This window comes from Leptodactylus fuscus, chromosome 11 (assembly GCF_031893055.1).
Source record: "Leptodactylus fuscus isolate aLepFus1 chromosome 11, aLepFus1.hap2, whole genome shotgun sequence".
Taxonomy (NCBI): domain Eukaryota; kingdom Metazoa; phylum Chordata; class Amphibia; order Anura; family Leptodactylidae; genus Leptodactylus; species Leptodactylus fuscus.
The window spans coordinates 65,022,443-65,043,554 of NC_134275.1; the positions used below are offsets into that span (position 1 = coordinate 65,022,443).

At 43.0% G+C, this 21,112-nt stretch overlaps 2 protein-coding genes across 3 annotated transcripts in view; both read right to left on the reverse strand.

Annotated features, from left to right (window-relative positions):
• Positions 1 to 21,112, reverse strand: part of FANCF (FA complementation group F) — a 58,809-nt gene that overhangs the window by 14,451 nt on the left and 23,246 nt on the right. The window lies entirely within an intron of this gene.
• Positions 17,158 to 21,112, reverse strand: part of LOC142184165 (leucine-rich repeat and fibronectin type III domain-containing protein 1-like protein) — a 365,943-nt gene continuing 361,988 nt past the window's right edge. For both annotated transcript variants that reach the window (XM_075258895.1, XM_075258894.1), the window contains exon 5: positions 17,158 to 17,706. In XM_075258895.1, coding sequence (XP_075114996.1) covers positions 17,187 to 17,706 — 520 coding nt within the window. In that variant the 3' untranslated portion in view covers positions 17,158 to 17,186. The remainder of the gene's footprint in view (positions 17,707 to 21,112) is intronic.

Genomic DNA, 21,112 nt, shown 5'->3' on the forward strand with positions numbered 1-21,112 from the left:
CACACTTATTCCACATCACCTCCAGTATTTGGAGGCCCTTAGACTAGCCAGAGACTACTTTTTGCTGTAGGGTCTCTCATCGCCTCTTTGACTCCATTATCATTGGAAAATCGTTGCCCACTGATAGGGACAGCACTGGATCCCTCCGTATGTTGTAGAGTTCCAAATTAGATCCAAATTTTGAGATGGTTGAATACAGAAATTAACATGTAAGTACTTCAGTGACCTAATGTCCACTGCTGGATTTCCCAGATTCCCTACATGTGTTTTTCTGCCTTTCAACCTTTTATCTCAAAAAATCCTTCTTAGAGGTCTGGCCTCTCAAGTTTTGTATTTTCATCCGGTTGCATAAGTGTTGTACTAGTTTAAACAAGCAAAAGAAACATAAGATTAGTACTGCGACTTGCTGATACTATGTATCATTCCTAAAATATAAGGTGGTATCTTCTTAACTACATACTTCAAACATTTCCTGTTGTGTCATGAAAACAGTTATATATAACATGACTGAGGCTAGTATGGGGCTATGAGTACATATCCTACAATCTGACACATTCAAATCTTCCTTCAAGATCGTATGATGTTCAAGAAACTTATTGTCCCACTCATTGTCAGATGTTCTATGCAGGCTTATTGCCAGGACCATCTGTAACAGTAACATCAGGAGAATCTTCATCGCTTTTTGTGTAGATTCTTCCTTGCAATGTGAAGCATGGATACAGTTAGGTTTTCCTTCAAGTTTCATAGAAATACTGGTTATCAGCAGCACTTGGAAGGACCATCAACTCTTGGGTCCAAGGTTTTTCTCATGTGTCTCTTTATCACCATCAATCCATTGTCTCAAATGGATAGGTCCCGTCCAATAACTTAAAATCTGAGAGGCAGGAGAAAACTCAAAGCCATACATTAGTCAAATGTTTTGCCAAGACATCACATAGTTAGTCAGTACACCATAATACAACCCTAACCTAGGGGCTGACCCAAAGTAAGTTTGCTATGGGCTAAAACCAATTCTCCTGTCAGGAGGATACCTTACAGAAAATACAAGTGACACACTACTTCTTTAGTAGCCGTCTATCTGCAGCCCTGTTTATGATAGCTTTCTTCACCAGATATGCCCCGGGCCATCCTGAAGAGAAGTAACTATACACACAAGCACGTACTTATACCGTCTCACCTTTAGTAGTTACTAAAGTTATAGTTATATCATAAAGTTAACCTGCAATCTCTGGAACAGGTACAAGGGCTCCAGGCATGGCTCAAGGAAACTTTTCACTTTTTGGTCTATATTGTGTTTAACACGTCATGCAGGCTCACACATATCTTACTATAGTGATGCTAAATCCTGCAGCCGCCCATCCTCTGCTCACCAGGTCACACATGGCTACTACTAAACGGTACACTTAATAATAATAATCTGCTTATGCCATCAGTGGGGACGATGCTCTCAGTACATACTCTCTTACCACCAGACACCAGGAGTTATTCATCCTCTTTTGATCCTTGCTATTTCCAAAGCTTCTTTCCTCCTGAACCATTTTGGTGCCTCAGTGTTGTAAAACCTGAAAAGAGAGCTAAAACGGGTTTGGGCCTAGTATAATGACCAATTATCAGTAAAGCATATCCCCTAGGCCTCTGCAGCTGGGTCAGTGGCAGTGTCTGCCCACAAGTTACTTCTACTTTCTTTCATATCAGCCTTGGTGTGTGCCTTGACTTCTGACTATACCCACCTGTGTGGAGGCAGCAGCAGGGTCCATCACTACCTAAACAGTCTGGAAATCCTTTTAGGCTTAACATTAACGCTACAGAAAGCTCTCGCTCTCCAGATTGGACCATAGTCCCACTATATCAACCACCTACCCTCAGGCCTTGTACCCTGTCTCAGTGATGGCTTCTAGTTCAGCTTCATGGGCTGAGACCCATACAGTTCTATAATGGTTCTACTTGTGCTTGGTTTTACCCTTGGTTTACCTCAGATTCAGTGACCATGACATATCTGGTGCAGAATCCACCATCATTCCCAAATCGAGAATCATCTAAAATAAAAGAACTCAAAATTATCAATAGATTCATATCATTTTCATGACCAAATCAGCAAAAATTGTTTAATTTTAAGTTGTCTCTATTCTCCTTACCCCCCCCCCCCCTTGAAACTATTGATAATAGATTAGGAGCGACTTGTAGTGCAGAGCAGAATGCAAAGCTTATATTAGAAGACATAAATAAGACACACTGCAGTCTGAGTTGTCCAGCCATTCCCATCTTTGCTTTCAATGCAAGATTTATTACCCCTTGTTAGCAGTGTCTTCTGGTGCTACGCAGCCCACACATAGCTGCGCTCCCTCACCCCACACTTCTGTGTGTGTGTAGGACTACAGGATTCAGCAAGCTCCAGGGCACACTTCTTAAAGGAACAGAAACACATTCATACAATCTCATTAGCAGAGAAGGCAGAAACACTGAACAAAGGATCACATCAGTCTCCAGATCACATAACACAAATACACACAAAGAACATCAAACAGCAGATATAGAGGTGGCTTCTAATTCACCTAGTATAGAACAAAATAAGTTTCCTCTCTTTTTACTCCCTAAAACCAAAACATCATTACAAAAATAATCTGTGCTACATCTTTTTATCAATCAGCATACACACACACACACACGTTGTTTTAAAATTTCAAAACTTAAGACAACTTTTTTAAATTTTCATAACCGTTATCCTACAATGGGGAACAATCCTGATTTATAGGAGCATGATTCATTACAAGAGAACACAGAATGTAACAGAGCAGAGTACACTGTGGACGTCTGGGAGGGTCCTGTGTTAAAATCAAAGATGGCGTCGAAACACTAGGGCGACACCCCTCCTCCTGCATTCCATTGTGGAACAATGATACCCAATCCTTAATGGCGGATAGTGAATGTTTACACAGTATAGGTGTGGATATATATATACTGCTGAGACAAAAAAAGGTGTGATTAGCATAATTAGCAGAACAGGACACAATATAAAGTTACAACACAAGTTTAACATACAACCATTGAACATAGACACATAAACAAAATCAGAATATTCTTTGTTCCCTGAACTCTTGCACAAAAATTTCAACTTGGGATAAAACCCCAACTTGTGGATTGCAGAGGCGACGAAAGGGGAGTGGCCAGTTCCCCCTGCGTGATCTCCCATACCCATGCTATAAAGATTCAAAACTTTTCACTATCATCTTTTTTTCCTTTCTTCCAGATGCAACAGTTTAAATGACAATAACAGACAAACAATATAACATAACCATCATATACTTGGATATATCCCTGTATACACATAGTCAGTACATTTGACTGAGATTAACCCTTTGTATGCCCAACCATGTTCCTTTCCTTTCCTTTCTGAAATCATCCTTACTTAATTTTATCCAACTATCCATGAGTGGAGCCAGTTCCTGACCAATGACTACTCTTCAGAAGTCCAGTACAACAACATTCTGACCTCAACAATTTGCTCCAGCCTTTCTCCACAGCTCTACTTCTATCTCTTTTACTATCTCTTGAGCTTATTTCCATACTGGCTGACTTTGCACTTCTCCCATTCTGTTCTGCGTGAATTCTTTTCTCTCCTCCTTCCCACTGTCTTATCCTGCCCCAAATTCCTATAAGACTTCCTCAGTAAAACATATACTGTATCTTATTCAATGGAGACTTTAAAGATCAGTTAGAGGATTTCAGGGATCACTATTTCCCTTTATCACGTGACTAGTCAATTTCCACAAAACCCAAATGAGAAATACAACGAATGCACAACCACAACAAGTCAGCAAAACAATTTCAGCCCAAGTTTCCATCTAGCAACACCCATACAACATACTGCTCTTAGGTTCTTTGCAAAAAGCTTGAGATGTTTATATAAGGAACATATGTGTTTACCTCACACTCGGACAGGAAAACAAAGTCCTTAGAAACACAGATCAAATTGGTAAGATAAAAGCTCTTACCTTGCAGCGCTGACTTTTTAGATCTGCGGTTCCAGGAACTTCTGTAATCACTGGTTGTCCGGGAGATCAGCAAACCTTCTCCTTATCTCTCAAGCCCACCCACGGACGCCAGATTTGATAGGGACAGCACTGGATCCCTCCGTATGTTGTAGAGTTCCAAATTAGATAATTAATTAACAGGCCTAGATGGCCTGCAGCCATTTTCTTTAAGCCTGGAGAACTGATTAAACACAAGATGGTGGTGTATCAAAAGAGTTCTGCTTTATTGTAAGAAAAAGGTAGTTTAAATACATTACAGACAAAGAGCTGGCTTGGCTATTCTAATCAGGTACAACATAATTGGTTATAGAGATATAAGACAAGCCTGGCACATGGCTATTGGCTGAGGCTCATTATAATTTTCCACACTGGGATGGACTTTCCCATGAAACAAAGAAGGATTCAAATACTTATGTGTGAGCTAACATCCCAGACTATCTATATGTATATATCATGGCAATAGAGATAAGATGACACGTTCCATAGACTCTGTGTCTATACACACTCTAAGTGACCTTCATATACCATAAAATATGACAGAGTGCCCAGATACCATAAGATTAATACTTTTGTTGGTTATGTCCATACATCATGTAAAGGAGGTAAGAGATATACAAAGTCAGCTGTATCTTCTCAAAATGAGGCCCTTGAGAGATAATGATTAGCAACCTATGCATTAACGTTCATTATCACATTCCTTAAAGTCTAACAAAGGGCCTCCTTGACTTAAGCAGAAAAATCAGTTTATATGTGAAAGAGTACAAGATGGCTGCCAAAATACAAAGATGGAGGACTTAACTCTAACACCCACGCAAAAAAATTTTCAGGTTACAAAAGAGAAAGTAATGACTGGGATCCATGTCTGGACTGTAGGGTGGATGGTTATGCTCCATGAAGTTCCCTGTGACTTACGAGACTTGCAAGTTGGCGCATTGTCGTGAAGCAGCAACATATCTGCTGATGACTATCCATGGCGGTTCTCTTTGCTGAGGGCGTAATGCCTTCATTGTAGAAGCCTAAGGATATCCAGGTGTTGTCTTGTGTGGCATGAGTTCTAGTAATAAAAACACAGTCTTGACCTTCTCAGCTGACTGCTGCACATGAAATGTCTTTGGAGTTGGTGACCCCTTCGGCTTCCATTGCATGGACTCTTGTTTGGCCTTAGGATCATGGTGCTAGACCCATGCGTCTCTACTCATAACAACCCGAGAATAAGAGTCTCCTGGATTTTCCCTAACCCTGTCTGAATTTTCTTGAGCCATGTTTTTTGTTGTTGGTTTTTTTTTGTTTTTGTTTTTTTTTTAAATGTAGATTGTGATAGATCTCACAATGTACATTTTTCCCTATCAGTATGTCTTTGGAATATGGGATGGAAATCCATGCAAACACGGGGAGAACATACAAACTCTTTGCAGATGGTTTTTTTGCCCTTGGTGGGATTTGAACACCAGGACTCCAGCGCTGCAAGGCTGCAGTGCTAACCACTCAGCCACCGTGTGGCCCCCTGGTGCCATTTTTTTTTTTTTGTTAGGGCATCAACATTCATGGTACTCACCAGGAACTGACCTATGACCTCATCAAAATATGGATGATACTGGAAAATGCCACCTGAAATGCCAAATTCATAAGTTATAACACTGACTTATCTACCAAAATCTTGGCCTCCTCTTTATGGCACATTTCCTCTGAAGATACTGAACGGGTCATCCTGAACAAGGGTCATTTTCAGTTGGTTATCTACCCTATTTAACATGCTTGGCCCCAATCTTTACTTGGTAATAGGAAAGGGTATCATCTCCATACACAACATCATCCTTTCAAGGCTTCTTTTTATCCTTTATAAGGAGTTTAATCACAGAATGACCCTTTAAATCCCTTCCTTCTTTGTAGCCCCGCACTGTACTGCACTTGCCATCCTGTCACTTTCAGTTCTTTCATCAGTCTGAACGGCTATTGTGTATGTCCGGACATGTCTTAACCTGTATAGATCAGCTCAGCTTTCTAAGGCCCGGATCACATCTGCGTTTGGTATTTCATCCGGGAAATTCGCCTGGAGACCCCCCCCCCCGAACGGAAACCTGTTTGGTTTAAAAAGCAGTCAGCTAAGAAACTGCACGAACCCCATAGACAGTTTCTCGGGCAGAAGACGGAAACCCACAAAGCAGAGACCGGGCGCAGGTGTGAACCCTCCCTGATTAATATACAGGCAGGTCCCCTGTTACCCCATTCATAGTTTACACAGCACAGCAGGGTGCCCAAAGTCTCCATTTCTGCCGCTCTAGTTCTCTGTGACCTCAGCGACACTGCTGCATGCATGTAGAGCGGAGTTGATCATGTGTGAGAACAGAAGTGTAGCTATAGGTGATGGAAAGGTACTGGGCCCTGGACCCTAGGGGGACCCAAAGGCCCTTCCGCTACATAATATATACTACAAAGTGGCATGAGGCCCCATTGCAGATTTAGGGCGGGTTCATATCTGCGCCCCGGTCTCCGTTTTCAGGTTTCCGTTTTGTGCCCGAGAAACTGGACAGGGGAAAGAAACCGGCATAACTTTTCAAACCCATTCACTTCAATGGGTTTGCAAAGTGTCCGCCCATGAGCGTCTTCTGGTCTCCGCAGCGAAACCAGTTTTTTGTTTTTTTTTGTCCAGTTAAACCCCCCCCCCCCCCAAAAAAAAAAAACAAAACAAAAAAAACCGTTTAGCCGCAGAGACCACAAAACGCTCACGGGTGGACGCTGTCTGTCGGGTTTCCGTCTCCTGTCAGCAGAAGACGGAAACCTGAAAGTAGAGACCTGGGCGTAGATGTGAACCCGCCCTTAGGCATCGCGTGTTAAGAATGGAAAAAAAAAAAAATCTGCGTCACCAAAGGGGTTAAAATGAAAGTTCACCATTTTAAGAATAATTAAAATGGGATACAGTAATTATAACTTTCAGAAATGAATTCCATTTTTGTAAATGAGCGGAATGGAAATCTATTCGTTTGTTATTAATTAAAATTTTTCCTAAAAGCCTCCTTAATTGCTAATTGAAAGAAAGTAAAAGCTCTCCTCTCCCGTAATCCTTCTCTGCGCCTGCTTTATAATCGCTTTTGTAACCGCCTCACGTTCCGAGCTACCTATGCTTGACATCTGGAAAATGCATCCTATCATCTCGGTGTCCTACACTCAATGCTTTAGCTTTTTTCCAATATGTAGTAATTACATTTTATTGTGTCAAACAGTGTATGAAGCTCCTTGCGGGATGTGACAGACAAAGCCGGATCAGTAAGGAGAGCAGAATTCAATACAAGATTTCTCCCGTCTTGTTCTGCATCGACACAAGGACTGAGTGCTAAAATTTCACTTTGATGGTTGACTGCAAGATGTGAACCGGGTAGTACTGGTGCCAATGTCACTCACGTATATGGCTATGGTAGAATGGAGGGGGTAATATCAGGGACTGCCTGCTATGTTGTGGATCCACTAGGTGGCGCTAGTATGGGGCAACACCTGCTATATCTATGTAATACCAGGTGGGTTAGGCTAAGGGTTCGATACAGGAGAGGCATAGTCAGCCTCTACTTAGTCACCCCCGAAGATGCCAAGGCTCTGGATGTGTTTGCTGTCCAGACTGACCACATTGTATCTTGGATTTCATTAGGTGTCATATTATCAAGTTATTACCCCTAGAAGGAAGGAAGATTATCTCCGTAATACGGTCCTGAACTCTGACTGTCTACATGATCCTTTGCTGTGTGCGTAATCCAGACTGCCGTAATACCGCCTAGTTTAGCACCTCTCTTAGGCTAGGGTTACTCTGTGACTTGTGCATCCAAAGATTGCCCTCTGACTCCTTCATTAATATAAATGAATGGAGTTGCATTGTGACCCTGAGGGTGCTATGACTGGTTTCTGGTTGCAAAAATGCAGCAGTGCTCGATCTTTTTACAACTAGAGCCCCAGTTACAGCACACTCGGGGTCACAGGGAAACCATGTTCGCTTGCATTAATAGGGGAGTCCCAAATTCTGGAGCGGTGGCGAGTCTAGTGACTCAGACCTACAGCATAAATCTGTCTGATACTATAAGTCGGTATCCCATTAGACCTATGGACAGGCGGCATAGGTGCCAGATGCCCACTGCCAGTGAAGTCTGAAGTCTCGGGTATTTTGCACATCCAGGGTAAGTTCACACAGACAATTTATCTGCTGCTGATTTTATGACTTCCGTAGCAAATTGATGGTAAAATCTGCAGATCATAGGTCATCCGTATCAAACACACCTGTAGGTTTGTTGCCTATGGGCAGTCATTGTCTGTATATTGGCGGATTTACTACACCGCACAGTGATTAGAGACTCAGTATGGTAGTTATGTAGGATGTGCGAGCCACTGGTCACCGCGGGGCTACTGGAAATAGAGGAAAACTTGTGTGAAATAAACTTACAGCGTGTGCCTCTGGTTTCTATGGATTGCAGGAATCTCCCTAAGGCTGAGGCCCCACGTTGCGGAAACGCAGCTTCTTTTGTTGCAGATTTTGCTGCAATTTTTTCAGCCAAAGCCAGAAGTGACCACGAAAGGAATGGGGAATAAATATAGGAAGCTCTTACACTACTACCTTCTGCTTTGTCCACTCCTGGCTTTGGCTCAAAAAACCGTAACAAAATCTGCAACAGAAAAAGTTGCATTTCCGCAACGTGGGGCCCCAACCTAAGAATCGGCAAAAACTAAAAAAAAAAAAAAAATACAAAAAAACAATTGCTACAGGTTACCCAGGGCACAATGACCTTGAAAATGTGCCCAATACAACTTCCCCATGGTATAATCTGACTGTGCCCATCTGTCGGTCGTAGTCACAACCCTATGGTGCAGTAGTCTCCTATGCACTAAGGGTCTGGGAGTCTTTGAGGACCTCGTGTTACCTCCCCCGAGGAGTCTCATAGACAGTCCCTTTCCACATTGCAGATTTTTTGCATGCCCCATCCTTTGTGTTGTAACTGACTAATGGACTATATACCCCTGGCCCTTCCCAAATCCCAGGACAGTCAGTCTGTACTTAATATGGGAACTTTGGAACACAAAAATGTTGCAGATGAGGCATTAAAATACTAATTGTATTAGAACGGAAATGGCAGAATATTTTATTGGACAATACTTTGGCTTTCTTTGTAGAAAACCGCAAAACTTATAGAGGCGTGCCTTGTAGTGTTAATGCAGAATTGCTTCTGTCTGCTGTATCTAGGTATATAACACTGGTTTGCCCTGATTCCTATTACTAGTCCCGGTATAAAGTGCTGCAGCTAAGCCGTCTATCAGTAATACCAGCTGTAGCCACCAGAGGTCGTATGAAGGCTGCCGATGGCGCAGGATTTGTAATAATCCTTTTATGACTTCTGCTGCACAAGGTTAATATTAGACTAATGCCTGCGCCCTCATTAAATATGGAGATCATTGTCTATGCAGCGGATCCCTTCTGTGACTTTACTCGTTTTTTTAGTCTGCTTTGTTTCAGCCTAGAAATTCATTTATCATATATAAGATCCCCCCCAAAAAACTACAGAAGCAGAAAAATGGATCTCTGAAGAGCATTAATAATATGCAATAACACTGCAGAGTTGTCCATGATTCATGTTGACCCCTTTAATAATGATTCATATTGACCCCTTTAATATGGACATCTACTGTAGGGCAGTCGGCCTGTGGAAAGGGCATGGGGGGAGCGGCAGTGCTATAATAACATGTATTATGTAAAAGCAGGAATGGCACCTCCATCTTTTGTTTGGGGGCTGTACAGCAAATTCTCTGCCCCTGCTGTCCTGACTGTTCATCATTACAGGGATAAAGCCGGGGTGAGGGGAGACCTAACTGGTGCATTAAGCGTGCATCAAGAAATTTTCAAGGAGACCACATCTCCTTAGCCTCCTGTAACCCCTCCCCCCCCCCGGCACCCCCGAGTGTCCCCTGTCCCCCACATTAATGTTCCTTTTATATAAGTTACTAGCTGTTACCCGCGACTTCGTCTGCGGTGATTGTAGCAGTGGGTATATACAGGCGCGGGTAAGGTTTTCGTACTGTGTATTAGGTATGGGATATGACATGTAACTTTGTATCTTGTTTTTGCTGTAATTCAGAGAATACGTGAGACTTTTGTGTTGAAGTTACTTTGTATTAGAGCTGCTATATATACGGTGTTGTGAGAAACTTTACATAGTGACTTTGGGACAGAAGTATTTGAAGTTAACCCTTTCCCGCCGATGGCATTTTTTGATTTTCGTTTTTGACTCCCCTCCTTCTAAACCCCATAACTTTTTTATTTCTCCGCTCCCAGAGCCATATGAGGTCTTCATTTTTCCTGGGACAAATTTTTCTTCATGATGCCGCCATTAATTATTCTATATAATGTACTGGGAAGCAGGGAAAAAATTCAGAATGGGGTGGATTTGAAGAAAAAATGCATTTCTGCGACTTTCTTACGGGCTTTGGTTTTACGGCGTTCACTGTGCAACCAAAATGACATGTCCCCTGTATTCTGTGTTTCGTTACGATTCCGGGGATACCAAATTTATATGGTTTTATTTACATTTTGACCCCTTAAAAAAAATCCAAAACTGTGTTAAAAAATTATTTTTTGAAAAGTCGCCATATTCCGACAGCCGTAACTTTTTTATACGTGCGTGTACGGGGATGTATAGGGTGTCTTTTTTTGCGGGACCGGGTGTACTTTGTAGTTCTACCATTTTTGGGAAATGTTATTGCTTTGATCACTTTTTATTCAAATTTTTATCAGAATCAAAACAGTGAAAAAATGGCGGTTTGGCACTTTTGACCATTTTTCCCGCTACGGCGTTTACCGAACAGGAAAACTATTTGTATAGCTTTGTAGAGCGGGCGATTTCGGACGTGGGGATACCTAACATGTATGTGTTTCACAGTTTTTAACTACTTTTATATGTGTTCTAGGGAAAGGGGGGTGATTTGAATTTTTAATCCTTTTTATTTTGTTTTATATTTTTTTTTTACTTTTTTAAACTTTTTTTTTGCATTTATTAGGCTGCCTAGGGGTATTGACATGGGTGGGCGGTGTCGCGGATTGTCAGAGTGGTGGGGGTCGGCAAACATGGCTGCTCCGGAGCGTTAAAGAGCGCCTCCTGGAGTATCGTTAAGGTGAGGGGTAAAGTAGTAAAGTATATGTATATGTGATTGTGTGGGGTTAGGGGCTAAGCTGTAGAGGGCAATATGAATTTTGTGGCTTGCTATGGTCCAAAGTGTCTGAGATTGCAGAGATAGTGATGTGAGTTTGGGTTTTGTGGGGGTCCTGGCACAAACGTATGTGCGCTATTGTGACGAAAAGTAGCCTATTGCGCAATCGGGTGTATTAACTATGTTTGTGGAAAATTTCAGCCAAATCAGTGGAGCGGTTTTTCCGTGATTGAGGAACAAACATCCGAACATCCAAACTCACAAACCCACAAACTTTCACATTTATAATATTAATAGGATGTCTCCTTGTACTAATATTTCCCATACTATCCCCCAATGCTTCACCTATATTAATATCCCCCTAATGTTCTCCAAAGCCTCCTTATATTCCCCTCTAGTGTCCCCTGATGCCCCCCTTATATTAATATTCCCCCTAGTGTCCCCTGATAGCACCTTACATTAATATTCCCCCCTAGTGTCTCCTGATGCCCCCTTATATTACTATTCCCCCTAGTGTCCCATGATGCCCCCCTTATATTAATATTCCCCCTAGTGTCCCTTGATGCCCCCCTTATATTAATATTCCCCCCTAGTGTCCCCTGATGTCTCCCTTATATTAATATTCCTCCTAGTGTCCCCTGATAGCACCTTACATTAATATTCCCCCCTAGTGTCTCCTGATGCCCCCTTATATTACTATTCCCCCTAGTGTCCCTTGATGCCCCCCTTATATTAATATTCCCCCTAGTGTCCCTTAATGCCCTCCTTATATTAATATTCCCCCCTAGTGTCCCCTGATGTCTCCCTTATATTAATATTCCCCCTAGTGTCCCCTGATGCCCCCCTTATATTAATATTCCCCCTAGTGTCCCTTGATGCCCCCCTTATATTAATATTCCCCCTAGTGTCCCCTGATGTCTCCCTTATATTAATATTCCCCACTAGTGTCCCCTGATGTCTCCCTTATATTAATATTCGCCCCTAGTGTCCCCTGATGCCCCCCTTATATTAATATTCCCCCCTAGTGTCCCCTGATGCCCCCCTTATATTAATATTCCCCCCTAGTGTCCCTTGATGCCCCCCTTATATTAATATTTCCCCTAGTGTCCCTTGATGCCCCCCTTATATTAATATTCGCCCCTAGTGTCCCCTGATGCCCCCTTATGTTAATATTCCCCCCTAGTGTCCCCTGATGCCCCCTTATATTAATATTCCCCCCTAGTGTCCCCTGATGTCACCCTTATATTAATATTCCCCCCTAGTGTCCCCTGATGTCTCCCTTATATTAATATTCCCCCTAGTGTCCCCTGATGCCCCCCTTATATTAATATTCCCCCTAGTGTCCCTTGATGCCCCCCTTATATTAATATTCCCCCTAGTGTCCCCTGATGTCTCCCTTATATTAATATTCCCCCCTAGTGTCCCCTGATGTCTCCCTTATATTAATATTCCCCCCTAGTGTCCCCTGATGTCACCCTTATATTAATATTCCCCCCTAGTGTCCCCTGATGTTTTCCTCATATTAATATTCCCCCTAGTGTCCCCTGATGCCCCCTTATATTAATATTCGCCCCTAGTGTCCCCTGATGTCTCCCTTATATTAATATTCGCCCCTAGTGTCCCCTGATGTCTCCCTTATATTAATATTCCCCCTAGTGTCCCCTGATGCCCCCCTTATATTAATATTCCCCCTAGTGTCCCCTGATGCCCCCTTATATTAATATTCCCCCCTAGTGTCCCCTGATGTCACCCTTATATTAATATTCCCCCCTAGTGTCCCCTGATGTCTTCCTCATATTAATATCCCCCCTAGTGTCCCTTGATGCCCCCCTTATATTAATATTCCCCCTAGTGTCCCCTGATGTCTCCCTTATATTAATATCCCCCCCTGGTGTCCCCTGATGCCCCCCTTACATTAATATTCCCCCTAGTGTCCCCTGATGCCCCCTTATATTAATATTCCCCCTAGTGTCCCTTGATGCCCCCCTTATATTAATATTCCCCCTAGTGTCCCCTGGTGCCCCCTTATAATAATACTAGCATCTGCCTGCGACTTCGTCTGTGGGTTGTTGGCGTCAATGATCTGCCTATATTTAGCAAATTGCTGCCGTCGATGGTTTGCCTGCTCCGGGATTTCGGCAGCTGTTAAGCTATCCTGCTGCTGAACTTTTTCCTCACACCGTGCCTGTGATTGTTCCGGCATCTCAGCAGCTCGCTGCGACACCATACTAATGAGCGTGTTCTTGGCGTTGATGATCCGCATTCTCCGGCGTTTCGGCAGCTCTCAAGCTGGCCTGCCACTAAACTTGTTTCTTGCACTGTGCCTGGGATTGTTCCTGCATCTCAGCACCCCACTGGAACATCATATAATGAGCATGTTGTTAGTGTTGATGATCCACCTGCTCCGGCGTTTCGGCAGCAGTCAAGCTGGCCTGCCGCTGAGCTTGTTTCTGGTACTGTGCCCGTGATTGTTCTGTCATCTCAGCAGCTCAATGGGCGTTCAGCCGTTTTTGCGTGATTGAGGAACAAACAACACACAAACATCCAAACTTTCACATTTATATTAGTAGGATAGGATTTCCCTCTAATGTCCTCTGTTTCCCCCCTCATGTTAATATACTCCCCTAATGTCCTCTGATTCCCCCAATTTATTAATATTCCGCCCTAATGTCCTCTGGTGCCCCCTTATATAGTATTCCCTTCCAATTTCCCAATGACCCCTTATATTAAGATTTATCACTGATACCCCTCCTTTATATTAATACTTTCCCCTATTGTCCCAAATGACCCCTTATTGTAAGATTTCTCACTACGCCCATGTATTAATATTCTCCCATGAAGAATGCCACAGAAGCCTTTTTTTCAGACCACAAACCATTTTAGACCATTTAGACCAGTGGCCTACAAGTAGCCGGGCCACTGTTAGGAAGTGAGACTGGGTTGGGGCACCTCTTCTCCTCTTCTTGTTATCTTTAGCAATCAGGTTGGCAGAATTAGGGAGAACCAGAGGCATCCCACCCCTGGACAAGTGGCAAGTGGAGTAGCCAGCGGTCCAGGCACCATGGAGATGAACATTGGGCACAATATTCCTGCTGGTAACTGGGTTTAGCAGTGGGGGGGGGGGGGGAGGGGAGGGGAGGGGGTTCCATGATAGGAACAGAGAAACAGACTGAAGAGTAAAGATGGATCCTGAGGAAACCCCGCGATGATAATGGAGTCCATCAGGATCAGGTTTCCATTATATCTTCTCTATCATTTAACTAGACAAAAAATTTCCTGCATGTAGGGATGTAAGAATACAGGATAAGCCAATAAATGCCTGATCGGTGGGGGGGCTGAGAGCTGGCTACTAGACCGATCAGTTGTATGGAGTGGCTTCTAGCACCAATCCTATACACTATATACTATTTATGGCCTGTCCTGAGGATAAGACATACTGTAAGTTGCTTAAATCCGGACAACTCCTTTAACTTTATTTGCACTTACATTATTTCCATCATGTCTGGGATGTTTCATTCATTTATCTCTTTTCTTACCTTTTAGAATCTAGATTTGTCTACATTTTCCCAGGTCATGTCTCTATTTTCTTCTTCCCCAAACAGCTTTATGTTTGTCTTCCTCTCAGAAGATGACTCGGTGGTATGGGTAAGGAATTGATGAACATACCACAGATGGGCAACATAAAGGGATGATGGATCTCAATCTGCAATATTATTACACAGTGCGAGCTGATTAGCAGGGGTGCTGGGTTTCGGACCATAGCCAATCTAATACTGATCACATGTGCCTAGGATAGTTCATCCAAATTGTAGCCATGGGAAAAACCTGTAATTGAAACAATCCTCTGTGAGCAACGTCTCTTATGTCCAGAGAGTTTGTACAATGTACTGCTGTAGGTATCAACCTGGAGTCTAAGGCTCCGTTCTCACGGAGTATCGCGCCGCTCATTTAGGCATGTATACACATGTCAGAGCGCGGCGCTTCAAAACAGATCCCATTGATTTCAATGGGTGCCGGCTTACGCGTGTAACACATTGAAATCATTGGGTTACAAAGCCTCCCATTGATTTCAATGTGTTACGTGTGTAAGCCGGCGCCCATTGATTTATACGTGTCTAAATGAGCGGTGCGTTACTCCGTGAGAATGGAGCCTAAGGGTCTGTTCACACAGAGTTTTTTGGCAGTGGATTTGGCCGTGCGCTCAGCTTGGCTGCATCTCCGAAGTAGTCGAGCTGAGCTCATGACCAGCACTGCTACATCTCGGCATAGGAATGCATTGACCAGCGTTGATTGGCCAAATGCCATACAGAGTACAGCATTCTGCCAATCAACGCTGGTTCTGCCGGAGAAGGCAGAGTCTAAGATAGGTCCACAGCAGTCTCCATTCTGGTCCGATCTTAGACTCCGCCTCCTCACAGATGAGCCTCTGGCAGAACCAGCGTTGATTGGCCAAATGCTGTAGTCTGTATGGCATTTGGCCAATCAACGCTGGTCAATGCATTCCTATGGGAAAAAGTCAGCTCCCGCATATCGCAAGCTGACAGGAATCCCGACCAGATAGAGCCCCAAAGAGCTGGGTAACATTCCCACCTAAATAAAGGTAATCCCTAGCTAACCCTGCCTGTAGATCTGTCCCTGTCTCACAGTCACATAGTTCACAGTCTCATATGAACCGGATATTAAATTCACTGTTCGTATAAATTGGAGGTCACCTGAATTAGCCAGCCAATTACTTTTTCCGATTTTTTTTCGATGCCTCCATTGTCATAGTTCCTGTCCCACCTCCCCTGCGCAGTTATTGGTGCAAAAAAAGCGCCAGGGAAGGTGGGAGGGGAATCAAATTTTTAGTGAGTTTGCCACCTGGTGTTCGACTCGAATCGAACATCTTGAACAGCCTGATATCCAATCAAACGTACTCGATCGAACGCTGTTTGCTCATCTCTAGTGACTACCTCTTGAAGCTCATCAAGAGAATGCCAAGAGTGTGCAAAGCAGGAATCAAAGCAAAAGGTGGCTACTTTGAAGAACCTAGAATATAAGACATATTTTCAGTTGTTTCACACTTTTTTGTTAAGTATATAATTCCACATGTGTTACTTCTGAGTTTTTATGCCTTCAGTGTGAATGTATAATTTTCATGGTCGTGAAAATACAGAAAACTCTTTGAATGAGAGGTGTGGCCAAACTTTTGGTCTGTACTGTATATTTACTGGTTTGTAATAAGTTTTTATAAATATGGTATAAAAATTTATGTTTTATGAATTTTTTGCACCTTTGCTCCATTGCCATGTGCAGAATTGCACAGTGACTATGAATACGATAAGACACCGGAGAACCCTCGCCATACTTAATCATCAGTGAATTCCTTAATTTATACAAAAAAATTCTAAATTCACACAAAATTGTGACTACAATACATCACCAATTTACTATAACCTTATGGTTGGAAATTTGCAGTTTTTTCATTTGTGATATCACAACTGCTGTACACAGGATTTCGGGCAGCCCCATAGGAAGACAATGACAGGAGATCTCTCACCATGCTGGTTACATTAATATCGCTGCAAAGCCTTGACCTAAGTGAGGTCATGAACCAAGATCCATAGACGCAAACCTCTCAACATCCCAGATCTGACGCGAAGCTCGATGAGGGTTAATTCACGACACCAGTGTAAAAGAACCAAAAAAACATTTATTATGCTTCCTTCACGTAAGTGCCATTGGTGGAAACCAATGATGTCACATTAGCCTGGTTTAGTCACACACTTTATATTTAATAATATTGAACCAAAAATAGTTAAGAATGCAAGAACCCTTTTTACATATTAAAAAAATAGCTTTTTGTTGTAACCATCTGATCTTAAAAATAGACAATAGGTGCGAAGCCGTCGATACGACTCCTTGCATGAAAATGTTCTTCACGATACCACAATGTCCAGTTCTTGGTGCATACATTTGTGGTATAGGTCTAATGTTCTGCTAGTGAGACAGGGCGTCATTTGTTATAAAGGTAGTGTCAGGTACAGTCACTTTTTCACCATCTGGGGTGAGGTCAACTATGGTTTTGCTTTTGATGGACGTTCCTGAGATGTCCTGCATAATACTGTCTCTCCTCTCATTGAGCTTAGAAGATGAGCGCCCCATTGTCCCACTCTGGCTACCGTTGGTTTGGGAGCACATGTTGGTGACCTTAGTTGGCTTCGATTTCGGGTGGTTATTGTAGACTTTATATTTCATTAACAAAATAAAGATGAAGACTAGGACGGAGGCCACGATGATGCCGCCTATGATGATGATCATGGTTCCACCAAGAAACTGAGCATGGAGTGATCTGCATTGCTTATATTCCTGTTCAGTCGTAAACTGTACACATCCAATTACTCTGGTCGCAGTAAGTGAGGTTATTCCATCGTCGTAAACCGCCAGGACGCACAAGTCGTAATTGCGGGAAGATACCAGGTCACTCAAGAAAAATGACTTGCTTGAAGATGGGATCATTCTGTATGGAAAGAAAGATATAAGCTCATTATGATACAGATATTAGCATTTTCACGGGACAACAGGGGTTTATTTATGGGTCACCAGAACCTAGCATATTAAGTCAGCCATATAGATATATAGGTTAGTGTCAACAAAACCAGCATATCGATTTAGCATGGCAGATAGATAGGTTAGGGTCACCTGAATGAAACGGTCTTTTCCTCTTGAGAATTGGCCTCTCCATAGCTGAGATATTAACATTTTTGTTCTTGTGCAAATAAGGTCTTTGGAGCAACAAAGGAGTTACAGCTTACGTCTTTGGAGGAACGACAACGCCCTCGTTGCTCCAAAGAGCTCCTTTGTCTAATGACATAAACACATACCTCCGCAACGGAGGCACCGATTCACAAGGGGAACACACCATTTGGTTCAGGTGACCCTAACCTATCTATCTGCTTGGCTATGTTGTTGTCATCTGGTTCCCTCTATCTGTGTCCGTTCCTATTGACTCTAATGTAAACAACGTGATAGACACTTTTTTTCTGTTATGTTTGCTTACATGCAGTCCTACATGCAGGACTTTTTTCCATCATGTTTTTTTTACAGTGGGTTGAATGCAGGTAGACACTGAATGGAAGGGGCTCCAATTGCAGCTGTCATTTAATGTCTGTTGTTCTCATCCTATGATGGAGGAGAGCAACGGACATCAAATAACGGCTGTGTGAATTTACCGATCTGGTGACAGGCTCACTTTAATACTATGAACTTTATCATATATTAATATGGACACTACCAAATGATATCACGAGTCTAAGACAGGTAATAAATAAGTTAGGAGGTGTTCATGAAGTTAAATCACAAACATATTTTGCATAGATCAGTAGTAATATATATTTGAATACACAAAACTTGGTAATATATCTTATATGTGAAAATCCTTCCTCCCTGTCCAGTAACCTGTAGTTCCTCTTTCTTTGCCTGCAGTCTCATCCCCCTCATTGTTTCTGAGACTGTATGCTGTGAGAGGGGAGAAGGAGCAGCAGTAGAGAGACTTCTGACTGGCTCATAGGATGAGCTTGTGAGCCCCAAAAGCATAGAGAGAGGAAACGTACGCTGTAAAAACTGAAGAAAGCAGAGAGAAGGCAACAGTTAAAATATAAAGATTACATACAACATTTCTGGCTGCAAACCATCTGGATCAGGGTACTATAGTGGCTTTGGCCATTACAAATTTTTAGTTACCTTGATAATTGTTTTACCACAATGTTTCCATATGTCAAAGAAGTTGGGAGAAAATGTAAATTTTCCATTTACATTGGAATTATATCAAGTTTTATAAGACTTCTCATCCAAGGGAAAGTAGTGGTGATGGCGCTGGTAAACCGGAATACAAGGAAACATCACCCTGGAGGAGTATGGTTAGAGTTACATATACTACATATTGTGGTTCTGTCGAGTTCTAACTAAGATCTCCTCGCTGCCCTCCCTGTTACCGCCAGTCTATAATTAGAATATTATTAGATGCCATTAGGAATGGGCACACATAATAATATTCTATTTATCCCAATCAATGGCTGTATACTTCAGTAGCCTCCACTTACACGAAAGAACATTTTCTTCCAGACAGCACGATTTCCTTCGTGCCGCACATTCGCCTATGTGTCCCCGGTCTTGAGTGGCATTACAAGTCTTTATTTATTCTCCTATAAAGCCTACATCACATTTGATTGAATAGTGGAATTAATAATCCCGCCACAACGTTATCACATAATACATACTTTCTTGGCATATTGTAGGTTTTATTACTTCATGCTATTGGGAGAGCTTGATCCCGGCCGTTTATCCTATAGAGCTCCTCCCGTAATTCTTCTAGTGATCCTAATATACATATATACAGGGCACGACACTGCGGGCGGGGGGTTTATGACCACTATATATTGCTTTGGCTTGCCTTTTTCCTGTTTGGGATATCCTATACTATTAGCAACCAATAGGTAGAGACACCTGAGCCAAGTGGTTGTAGACCTGAAGAAGACCTTTCAGAAATCTATGGGGCAATGTCTCTGCGTACACTATGTAGATTGGAACACAAAGGGGTGATTTACAGTATCAAGACCCACAATGGTCTTGATAATCTTTGCTCTGGCGGGGGGTTGCACCTGATGTATTATGAGGTGCACGCCTTATCCTAAACCAGACAAACTCCCCGGGGCCTGTCACATTAGAGAAATCCCCAAGCGGACCCGAAGAATGGAAACCAAAACCTTAGTGTGAACCCAAAGTAAGGGGCAAACTTAGCTGAGCTGACCCTCCTCTGTGTATATAGTAGGACTTTTCTCTACGCATTGTTTGGGCAGAAACCTGGCAAACCCATTCAGCAGATTGGGTTTCCGTTTTACGCTTCCCCAAGTGGACCCAAGGAACAGAAACCCGAAACTTAGTATGAACCTACAGTAAGGGACGAACGTAGCTAATCTGGCCCTCTTCTGTGTGTATATATCGGCCATGTTGAAGAGCGCGTTTCAATAGCTAGACCAGCCCCTCCTTTCCTTATATCATATTTGCCAACTCTCCCTTCAGCTTCGGGAGACTCTTGAAAAAGGGGGCGACTTTCCAGACTCCTGGAAGAGCAGGCAAATCTGCTCATCTCGTCCAAAAAGGGGACATGATGCACGTTTTATTAACCAGTTAACCACAGTTAGCGTCAAGGGATTATATATGGCTTTATACTAATGTTCTTTGGATAACTCATTGTTGGGGCCAACACCGATCAAGGGTTCTCTGAGCAGTGTACAGAGCCGGCCCGGGCCTATAACAGCACAGTCACTGCACACTGCAATGAGTATCTGGCTCTGTCCATTGTGTGGGATAGCGTTTAATGCTATCCGCGAGCTCCAGTCTCTGCAGGTAGGCTTGGGACCTATTCTTCATGGATGGCGAGGACTTACTGTACAGTATACTACATTAGGCTCCATGCACATGACTGTGTGCTAGTCATATTTTTCACACTGGCCCATTATGTTCTATGGCACTGGGACAAAACCCAAGACAGATCCTATACCTGTCCATTTTGCGACCTGGGCCTACTAAAGGCAGTGGAGGAACAGGTAGCATACTGATATCATCCACGGGTCTTTCAACCCCGGATTCGACACACTGCCACGGTCTTGTAGCCTAAGTAGCGATATATCATTCCGTATAACCTTAGTAACGACTAGCTTGGTGCCGCGGCTCAGCCCCTTCCCGATCCCACCGGGTAGATATTGTTTCCCCGTGACACTGATCTATCTCCTCGGGACCGCATTACTACAGGTAACCAGAGCGGCAGAAATACTGACGGCATTGACTTTCTTCCAGGATGTTAAGTGCTCTCGGAAGGTTGAGGCAGCCTCTTTGGGGGTAAGGAAGGATTTGAATTCCTCGCC